The 11,360-nt window shown below is 39.8% G+C and overlaps 1 protein-coding gene across 2 annotated transcripts in view; it reads right to left on the bottom strand.

Annotated features, from left to right (window-relative positions):
• Nucleotides 1-6,824: 6,824 nt before the first annotated feature.
• The window catches only part of KSR1 (kinase suppressor of ras 1), a 276,807-nt gene continuing 272,271 nt past the window's right edge, over nucleotides 6,825-11,360 (bottom strand). For both annotated transcript variants that reach the window (XM_082245310.1, XM_082245309.1), the window contains one exon: nucleotides 6,825-7,417. In XM_082245310.1, the coding sequence (XP_082101436.1) occupies nucleotides 7,339-7,417 (79 nt within the window). In that variant the 3' untranslated portion in view covers nucleotides 6,825-7,338. The remainder of the gene's footprint in view (nucleotides 7,418-11,360) is intronic.

The following is an 11,360-nucleotide window of genomic DNA, read 5'->3' as shown; positions in this document are numbered from 1 at the left end:
TGTCAGTGTTTAGTTATTCATCGGTTTACTTTTCCTTTTCTATACTATACCTCGAATGCTTTGCACTTTTTAAATCCTGAGGACCCTTTTTTATTACCTCTTGCCTGTGTATATCCAGCATACAAGAAGGCTTTCGTGGGCAACTGCATACTTTTCAGTATGATTGATATAGAGTACAGGTATCCAGTTTCTACCATTAGGGCTAGGTGTGTGTTTGTACAACTTGTTACCAGTACTTGCAGCATACATCAGATTATCAATTATAGAGAAAATGATCTGCTAATTTTATTACTTTCCCTTCTCGATATGTAAAGGTGTATTTTAAAAGCAATATCTTATTGATGTGGGAATTCTCTTTTCGTTTTAAGTGGGCATTACAAAACAAATGCTTGCTGTGTGCTTACACCTGGGTCTCCACCAGAAAGTGCCACTTGCTGTGCCTAGCAGTCTGTCAACTAATCTCTTTATATACTGTAAACATAAATGAGGGGGTGCCACTGCTACCAAACTGAACCAAATTCAACAGTAGTAACCTCTGCGGAAAGAAGAATCTTAACCGTGTGCAAACTTTTTTTTATACCAAATTATTTGCTTTTATGCACTTTATAACATTTTAGTATTTGTAATGTAACTGCTAAATGTGTAACTGATCACTTCCAGAAAGTATGTCTCTATCAGTGAGAAGTGGGAACACGGTAATTACAACCCATTTTAGTACTAAAAATGTGTTTACCCAGTAAAAAAATTGCTTTACAAAAAAGAAAAAAAAAAAAATCAGAGGTTGACATTATTTCGAAAAAGAGAAGTACTTTTAAGTTTTTTTTTTCTCCAAACTGCTACAAAGAGTTAGAGAGAAAAAAAATAAAAATAAACAGTCATAAAAAAAAATAAAAAAAGCATTATGAACTGCCACCTAGTTATATAAACAAGCACACCCTATTCTGCATGCTTTTAAAGTAACCACTATCCTCAACCTTCCATCAAAGTCAAGTTTTACTAAAGATCTTGCTCAACAAAAGACAGTAAATCACACACCTGAACAGTCAATCGAAATGCAGCTAAAGTGTTGTGTGCAAAAAGGGAACTCCCTTTTAACTTCTATATAAAAAAAAAAAAAAAAATCTCCTACAAATAGGAGACCTTCTATTTACATTACAAGCAATGCTTTTACGGTATGGACAAGGTCAAACACGTGGTTATTAATATAATTGACTTCCCCTGAAACTACACAGCATCAGAGGTTTTCATGGAGGAAATTCATAGCTCATTTATAATGTCTTGTAATGAGAACTGGAAAAAGAGTATAGGGGGTACCTTAAATAAAATGACAAAAAGGGGCTTATGTGGTTAAAACTCAAAAGGCAAAGAGCATCTAGTAAGGAAGTTAAGAAACGTGCTATGTTGCATATTCTTAAAGTGGTTGTAAACCCACTGTAAATACTTTTACCTATAGGTAAGCCTATATTAAGGCTTACCTATAGGTGCTATAAATATCTCCTAAACTTGCACCGTTTAGGAGATATTTACAGTGCATGCAGCCGATGACATCATTGGGGCATGCGCTCTGAAGGAACGGCCACCCATGTCGTTCCTTCAGAGCCCTGTGCCGTGAACAGCGGCTCCAGCGCGTATGTACAGGAGTGATGTAATCGTGCCACCGGCCAATCAGATGGCCAGAGGACGCGAACCAGGTTATCATAGTTATGATTAAGCGAATTTAATTTAGTGAAATGCGTAAACTATGTCTTGTCCCATGTCTCTGATATTTTTGTCAACTATGGATTTTTGGATTCTTAAATAAATATATTTTTATTCATCTTCAAGTCGGAATGCAGATTTCTACTTCTAATAAATTACGCGAACCAGGAAGCAGGATGGCCAAACATGTCGGCTGTCCTGTTGCTGAGTGGGCGGCACTGCGGGGGCTTCGTTTTAAGGTAAGTACTTCATAATGAACTAGTATGCGATGCCTACTAGCTCATTATGCCTTTGTCTTTACAGGTTTTTTTTGTTCACATTTTTGTGGCTGAGTTTACTTCCCCTTTAAAACAGATAAGGCTATACAGTTGCATAATGTACAACGTACTAAATTGCCAAACAAATGCTATGTGTAAACGACAAGTTAATTGTTTAAGGTAAGTGTGGGCAAAGACCAATTTTCAGTAAAATCATATTGTTACTACTAAATTCCATGCATCTGAGGGCAGTAGCACAAAAAAAAAAAGTTCCATCTTATGATTCACATTCCAAATATATAAAAAACAATACTAAAAAAGCGACAATGTTCTGCTGTAAATTGCCTGCAGCAAAAAAATGCAATGCAACGGTATTTTGCAAATATTTAATTCTGCATTGTAAGACATCATTAAAATCTGTATTGACATAAGTACCTATTTTTTTAAGAGTACATGTGGCAATAGAATTTTGAAAGGACAATATGGGTTAAGTTTTCTCTTATACTAAATGTATTGCTCGTCATGTAGAGTCTTTGGGTTTAAAAGTTTAACATGAATCTGCGTGTTTACTGGATTCTAGGCCAAGTCGAGATTAAAGTAGATCTAAACCTTAAAGTGGAGTTCCAGCCTTTTCTGTGTTTATTAAAAGTCAGCAGCTACAAAAAGTGTAGCTGCTGACTTTTAATAAACACACACTCACCTGTCCCAAAATCCAGTGATGCGGCCGCCCAAAGCCTCGATCCTCTCCCTCTGGTCTCGACAGTGTCGGCATCACTGGTGTGGGAACCCGGCTGTGACAGCTTGCAGCTTTACAGCCGGGTATGCACTGCGTGTCTTGACTGGGCGGCAATCTTCTGGGACCTCTGACATGTCCCAGAAGATTGCAGGCAGGGAGGGGGAGAGAGAACTTCCGCTCAGGGCGCAGCGAGCGGAAGTGGAAGTGGGTACCTGTCAAAAATAGGGACCTGCTCCCCCCCCCCAAAAAAATGGCATGCCAAATGTGGCATCTCAGGGGGTTAGGACTAACTAAAGCGGAAGTTCCACTTTTGGGTGGAACTCCGCTTTAACCTTAACATTTAGTTTACTAATGCACTTTTGACATTTTTTTTTCCTTTTAGAAAAAATTCTGCTTTTACCCTTTTTTCATCTGAGTATTACTGATCTCCTCCATCCTCTTTGAAGCGATTTTGTCTACATGCACGCTCCCCAGTGGCAGCTACACATCATTGGCTTACTGTTAGTGGCCAAGATGGAAAATGCCTGCTCGATGATTGTTGACACAGCCGCTTCTAGTTTACACTGGAAGCGCATGTAACACGGTAGCAACACAGGAATGGAATTAGGAAACAGTGACAGAGGGGGTATCTCTTCATAACAGCAAGTGCCTGAACAAGGACCTTTCGTGCCGATCCAGATATACGTGGATGCGGGAACCCTGCGGATCCACTGCGGGTTCCCGCATCGCATTCAAATTGCAGGCAGTTCACACTGCCATATGTGAATCGCTGGGGGTGTCAATACAAATTTAACAACACCCCAAGATCAGTTCGCATATTGCAGTGCAAACTGTTAGTTTGGACATGAATCGGATCGCATAGGTGTGAGCCATCATGCGATCGGATTCTGCTGCGGACCCAAAAAAGGGTCCTGTGCGTGTTGTTTTCGATTCAGATACAAACTCAGCCATACAATCTGTATGGCTAAATTTGCATCGCACAAACATCACACGTGATTTTCAGAGCAGTACACTCCAAATCACGTGTGATGCCTGTCATCGCTATAGTTTGAACCGGGACTTATGCAAGGAATAAAAGGGTCGGTAAGAGTTTTTTTTTTTTGTAGCTGCTGACCTATAAATTTCTTTAAACAAGGATAAGGTTCCTCTTTAAGCACTATCTTTGCTATTCTACTCTTAAAAACAAGTCTGGACTAGAAACATTAAAATATGACCACTGAATTAGGTCCATGTATTGCTAATACACCTTTTGCTGGTGACAACTCACCAGCAACAGCATCTCAAGGAGAGAAAAAAAAAATAAAACACTTACCCGCTTTTATGTTTTCACTCCATCACTGGCCAGATCAGCAAGGTGTTGCTCCAAAACTGCTCCCTTGCCGACCAGTGAGATTCTGCATCAATTTGGACAGTGAAAAAAAACACATGGAAGCAGATCAGTGTTCAATTCAGTGATCCTGTTTCTGAGAAGTTGCCACCAGTGACAGGATTTCTAGTCTGACACTGGAATTATAAAGGTATCAGGAGAAGTGGTGCCTAATTTCAACTTGGGCAGAACTCAAGATCCCCTTGGGTCTAAAATCTCAAGGAGCTCCAGAAGGCCACAGGGATCGATTCGAAAGACAATACAGGTATTTGCAGAAACCACAAGCCTGCGATTCAACACTATTGTTCGACAGGACAGGGTCACTTTACCAATGCAAACCAAAATTCCTGCTTGTAGACCAAAGGCAAAAGCTCAAACCCTATATAAAAACTAGGCAATCATTCACAAACCTGTAAACACTATAAACAAGACAACTCCCTTAAAGTCAAAGGTTTCCATTTAATTATTTATTTATTTACAAGCCTATAATTCTGCCTACATATGTATTAAATGAACACTTTGAAATGATTTGTGTAACTGGGCTGAGTGAAAAGAAACATGTACTTTGGGGGAAAAAAATAAATGCATTTTCTCAAGGAAGTCCTAATGATGCAGTGAAACAAGCTTGTTACTTATAAAATCTATAAGTATTATATAAGTTAATTAATTAGTATTAATATAAGTTAAATATACTTATCTGAACTCTCGCTTCTGCACTGCAAATGGTGGTATACCACCAGTGAGATCGCAGAGAATGCAGAGTAGTCCAAATCTTGCAAAATAACTCTAGTAGGACAGTAATCTTGTGAGGTTTCAGTTGCTCAGCATTCCTGGGGATCATGCCAAAAGGGATGTCGGGTCACCCTTGTCTAGGCACCATGGGTGGAACCTGGGGTTGTAAGTTATATAAATGTATTAACCTTTACTCCCCACAAATAGTTATTTGTGGATGGCAAGGCCACTTTAAGAGCCGGTTTACACTAATCCGACTCAAAGTCGACCCGACTTCGGGCGAACTTTGAAGTCGCCCATGCAGCGCGACTTCATCGCGGCTTGCAAACAACTTCTCATAATAGAAGTCAATGCAAGTCGATCCGACTTCGCCAAAAAATAGTGCAGGAACCTTTTTCTACGTCGGAGCGACTTGAGTCGATCTGATTAGAACGTTTCCATTGCACAGCATTGGGAGCTACTTGTCAGGCGACCAAGTTGCCTGACAAGTCCGAGTAGTGTGAACCGGCTCTAAACCCTTCTGTTTAGACACTTTCTAAAAACGAAAGTACATGTATTTCATATTTTATAAAAAACAGAGCAAAGCTACCTACATTGCATAAAGCAATTACTTGAAAAATAATAGTAAAAATGAATTGTAAATTCACCATCTTTGCATATTTTAGTGCACCATCAGCACTATAAAAAAACCCACATTCTACAAAGTTTAAACCCACACTTCATAACACGGTACATGTACGCACTAATGTGCATATGAAAATGTATTCTATAATGCACATCAGAAATGCATATTACTGCATGAACACAGGTGTGAGGGGGCCCTTATTGAAAGTTTACAAATAGGCATGATAATGGGAGAAACTACTGTTAAACCAAAATCCATTTAAATTTTTTTAAATATTATTTAATGTTCTTTTAAAGAAATTAGGACACAGCAAATAAACTTCCAGCAGTGTATGGGGTCAAAGGTTTAATGATGTTTGCAGATTTTACCCACACTGTTTTCCACTTCTCACTTATAGATCATACATCAGTTATAAAGTAGATATTATTGTGAAATAATGTAAAGTTATTGTTTATCTACAGACTTCAGCAAAACCCTATGGCTGGTTTCTTTTGTACAAAACCTATTATTTCTACCTGAATAAACAAGTCAAATATCCTTTTTCACTCTCCCTCCTCTGTAACCATAAAAGTTGCTTTGAGCATTAAAGTAACTATTAATTAAATCAGGTATAAAAACGTATCTATAAAGCTTGAGTGGGCCTGCTGTAGGTTGTGAATCCTATTAGCCATCTTTCCATATAGTTGCATGGTAGCTATTCTGGTGCAGGTTCCAACCCCAAAAGCAAGAACAAGCATTTTAAACTGAACACCAGGAAAAATGACCCTTGCAGTAGGGTTCCCCCTGTATTAGGGTAAACGCTTGTTTTTGACTAGGGGGAAACATAAAAGCAAGTATATTTAGCTTATCCCTCACTCCCACATTGGTCCTCCTAACTGAATGACGGTCCCCCAAAGCTGCTTTGTAGGTCACAAGCACTATGACACAATCATATACAATGCAGGAACAGCAGTCCTGCCTTGTGAGGATGACCCATCCACAACCTGAAGGTTTGGAGAGAGGAGCACAGTGCTGGTTGCTGGGGGAGCAAGAGATCAGGAAGCTTTCAGAACTATTCACACATTAAGATGTCTGTAAAGGGATTCATTTTGGAATATGTACAGGACACATAGGATTTCTAGACGCCTGTTAAGGTTGTACGTTGGCTCAAGGCTTTGCTAGTGACATTCTAACTGAGTTTACGAGGCATAAAGAGCAGTAACAAACTTTTTTTTCAGGCCAACATGAAGAAATTTGTGGTAGCCAAGTTAGAAAATATGAGTAAAATGTCATCCACAACCATTTTTTCTAAAAAAGCTTCAAGCTACACTAAATGTGTCCCGAGCCAGAAAAAAGTCTGTGTTTGCGCAGTTGATGTTCTTCTCTCTCTCTTTTTTTTTTTTAGCATCACAGTTTGCATATGAAAGTCTGCTTCTTTAATCACAGTCATGGATTATCATTTGTTCCAGCAAATAACCCTGTTTAAATGTAATTTCTTATATGGATACATACTTTGGGCAAATTTTTTTACATTTAGATATTGCCTCTCATTAGTCCGTTATGGCTTAGGAATAAAGCAGATTTTAAATATATTATATTTTATAACACTACTAATAAAGGGTTTCCAAACAATAGTACTGATAAAAAGAAAAACTAAAAGTCAGTCACATTTAATCATTTTCACCAACAATACAACTCATATGCCTAAAATCATATGTAAACAACAAACACAGCAGGTAGAGTTAAGGCTTAATCCATTCAGCTCTGGAAGGGGTAGGCAAGGCACTGCATTGCTCCTGTTCAGTGCAGAATGGGTTAATATAAATTCAGTAAGAAAGACAGAATAAATCCAATAGGGGGAGTCATCACTGGCTGCAATCTGAACCTCTCTGACGGTGAGTGCAGAGCTAACCATGAACATGACACTGAGATATCGCTCAGCGGACTAGATCTTTTGGTTACCCTGCTCCAAGACTCCAAGGCCAAACCTTTCAAAACGGGGAATACTTTTGCTACTGTTAATGCTGAAAGAAGGGGACAAAACAAACACATCTATGTTAGACAATTTAACAAAAACATTTCAAAGTTGCACTTCATTCACTTTACAAAAAAATATTATAATCATGGGTGCAAGATTGTCCAACAAAAGCCAGTTACACAATCACTTAGCCATAGCATCATATGGAATATGCATGGAATGTTCTCTTTTTGGTTTATTTTTTTTTAATAGAATTGCAAACTTTCCAGCAATTATAACCTTTGTCACTCTCAGGCTACTATAATGTCATGGCTATTTCATAACTTCCACAAAACTGGCTACTGCAGAGGGATCATGCTTTTTTTAGGTTCCCTTTTTGTTTTACACTAATTACGGGACTGAGTTGCAGTTTGCATCAGTGCTTGAAAGTGGAAGTTGCAAAAGTTGAACCGGTGACCAGTAGTTGATGACAAACTAAACCTAAAAGAATATAATAAAATAATCAAACTGTATAATTACACTTTCCATACATCAGCAGAAAGCTGACATTTTATATTTTTTTTTAATACCATTAGCTCAGTTTTCACTTGGTAAAGGATGCCTACAGTGTCTTTTGATTTGATTCCCCCTCTAGATTTCTGCTGTATAAAGCAATATTTTACACAACGTTCTGTAACATTACAAAATAGCAAGTTAATAATGACATAGAAAAATATGATTTTTGTAAGATCTTACTGTAAAATCTTTTTCTCTGATGTTCATCAACAGACGCAGCCTCATCTCCATGAGCTGAGTGGGTTTATGCTCCTTCCATCAGGAGTAGTCTAGGCAGGAAAATTTGAATACACACGCCCAGGGGGCTGTGCCTCCGGGCATAAACCCCCACTGCACAACCCAGCACATCAGTTTAGTTTAAAAGCAGTGAAGACAACAGAACCAACCCCAAACAAAGGGGCGGGTGCTGCATCTGTCGATGGACATCAGAGAAAGATTTTACAGTAAGATCTTACAAAAATCTTGTTTTCTCTATCATCCATCGACAGACGCAGCCTCATCTCCATGAGCTGAGTGGGACGTACCAAGGCAGTATAGGCATGAGGGGTGGGAAAACGCAACCAGACAGTAACGTCAACTCCAAAAGGCTAAACGTAGCCAACCGGGCAACAGGAGCTCACCCAGATAAAAGACCCTGAAGAGAAGTACAAACAAACATTCTCTTCTGAAACAGCAGCCTGCAAAACCTTGTGGCCAAAAGAGGCATGCGAAGAAGCCAACAAATCCACCTTGTAAAATTTGATAAAGGTGTGCACAGACGACCAAGTCGCTGCCTTACAAACTTGTAAAACAGAGGCCTAATGGCGAAAAGCCCAAGAGGCACTCAACACTCTAGTAGAATGTGCCTTCACAGGGAAAGGAGGAACCTGACCCTTTGTCGAATAAGCCTGAACAACCGTCTGTCTGATCCATCTCGAAATGGTCGCAGCGGACACAGCCAAACCTTCGCGAGGACCGTCCGGAAGGACAAAGAAAGTCAGATTTCCTGAAGGACTCAGTAACCGTGAGAAAAACCCTTATCGCCCAAACCACATCCAGAGATTACAAAGCAACTTCCTTGTGATGTTTAGGCTTAGGACATAAGGAAGGCAACACAATGTCTTCATTCAGGTGAAAATCCGACACCACCTTAGGAAGAAAGGACGGATTAGGTCGGAGGACCACTTTATCCCTGTTGACCATCAAATAAGGCGAACGACAGGACAACGCCGTCAACTCAGAGACTCTGCAGGCATACAGTGGGGATCGAAAGTTTGGGCACCCCAGGTAAAAATGTGTATTAATGTGCATAAAGAAGCCAAGGAAAGATGGAAAAATCTCCAAAAGGCATCAAATTACAGATTAAACATTCTTATAATATGTCAACAAGTTAGATTTTATTTCCATCATTTACACTTTCAAAATAACAGAAAACAAAAAAATGGCATCTGCAAAAGTTTGGGCACCCTGCAGAGTTAATATCTTGTACTGCCCCCTTTGGCAAGTATCACAGCTTGTAAATGCTTTTTGTAGCCAGCCAAGAGTCTTTCAATTCTTGTTTGAGGTATCTTAGCCCAGAAATCTCAAAGAACTGGAAGACTTTTGTAAGGAAGAATGGGCAGTCAGTCACGCACTGCTCTTTTAAGGTCTATCCATAGATTTTCAATTATGTTGAGGTCAGGAGATTGTGAAGGCCATGGCAAAACCTTCAGTTTACGCCTCTTGATGTAATCCCCCGTGGATTTCGAGGTGTGTTTAGGATCATTATCCATTTGTAGAAGCCATCCTCTCTTTAACTTCAGCTTTTTCACAGATGGCATCAAGTTACCATCCAAAATTTGCTGAAATTTTATTGAATCCATTTTTCCTTCTACTCGTGAGAGGTTCCCTGTGCCACTGGCTGCAATATAACCCCAAAGCATGATTAATCCACCCCCATGCATAACAGTTGGACAGAAGTTCTTTTCATTAAATTCTGTGCCCCTTCTTCTCCAAACGTACCTTTGCTCATTCCAGCCAAAAAGTTCAATTTTAACTTCATCGGTCCACAGAACTTGTTTCCGAAATGCATCAGGCTTGTCTATATGTTCATTTGCAAAGTTCAAACGCTGATTTTTGTGGTGAGGACGTAGAAGAGGTTTTCTTCTGATGACTCTTCCATGAAGACCATATTTGTACAAGTGTCTCTTTATAGTGGAATAGTGTACCACAACTCCAGTGTCTGCCAGATCTTTCTGGAGGGATCGTGCAGTCAAACGTGGGTTTTGAATTGTTTTTCTCACAATCCTGCTAGCTGTTCTGTCTGATATTTTTCTTGGTCTTCCAGATCTTGCTTTAACTTCCACTGTTCCTGATGACTGCCATTTCTTAATTACATTCCGAACAGAGGATATTGACATCTGAAAACGCTTTGCTATCTTCTTATAGCCTTCTCCAGCTTTGTGAGCGTCAACAATTTTCAGTTTCAGTTTTCTAGACAACTGCTTAGAAGATCCCATTGTGCAGATTGTTGGGGCAAGGTCAGATGAGTCTGGGCATTTAAAACCTTTCCCAGACGATGATTGAGAACAATCCATGACACTGGCAGGTCTCAGCCTTGCAAAGGGGGCAGTGCATGCTATAAATTCTGCAGGGTGCCCAAACTTTTGCAGACGCCATTTTTTTTTGTTTTCTGTAATTTTGAAAGTGTCGATGATGGAAATAAAATCTAACTTTTGTTGACATATTATAAGAATGTCTAATCTGTAATTTGATGCCTTTTGGAGATTTTTCCATCTTTCCTTGGCTTCTTTATGCACATTAATACAAATTTTTAACTTGGGGTGCCCAAACTTTTGATTCCCACTGTAAATCATAGCCACTAGGAAGTCAACCTTCTGGGACAAAGAAAGCAGAGAAATCTCCCTATTATTCTCAAAAGGAGGCTTTTGAAGAACAGACAAAACCAGATTAAGATCCCATGGCGGTATTGGGGATCTCCTCTGAGGGGCCAAATGACGCACCCCCTGAACGAAGGTGCGAATCAAACTATGAGTAGCCAACGGACGTTGGAAGTAAATAGCCAAGGCCGAAACCTGGCCCTTGATAGTCCCCAACGCTAAGCGCTGCTCAGCCCCTTTTTGTAAAAAGGCCAAAACCCTAGCTATAGATAACAAGCGAGGGTGCAGCTGTAGCGATTCACACCAAGATATGTATGATTTCAACGTACGATGATAGATCTTCCTAGATGTTGACTTCCTGGCCTTCAAAAGGGTAGGAATCACTGAATCAGAAAGACCTCTATCCCTCAACACCTTGCTTTCAACAGCCAAGCCGTTAAAGCCATCGACCGTAAAGCAGGATGGAAGATCGGTCCTTGAGATAGTAGATCTTCCTGTAAAGGAAGACTCCATGGAGGATCCACGACTATTTTTTACCAGCTCTGCGTACCAAGACTGCTGGGGCCAGTCTGGTGC

The sequence above is a fragment of the Pelophylax lessonae genome, assembly GCF_965119305.1.
Source record: "Pelophylax lessonae genome assembly, chromosome: 2".
In the NCBI taxonomy this organism is placed as follows: Eukaryota; Metazoa; Chordata; class Amphibia; order Anura; family Ranidae; genus Pelophylax; species Pelophylax lessonae.
This window is presented reverse-complemented; position numbering and strand designations above follow the sequence as displayed.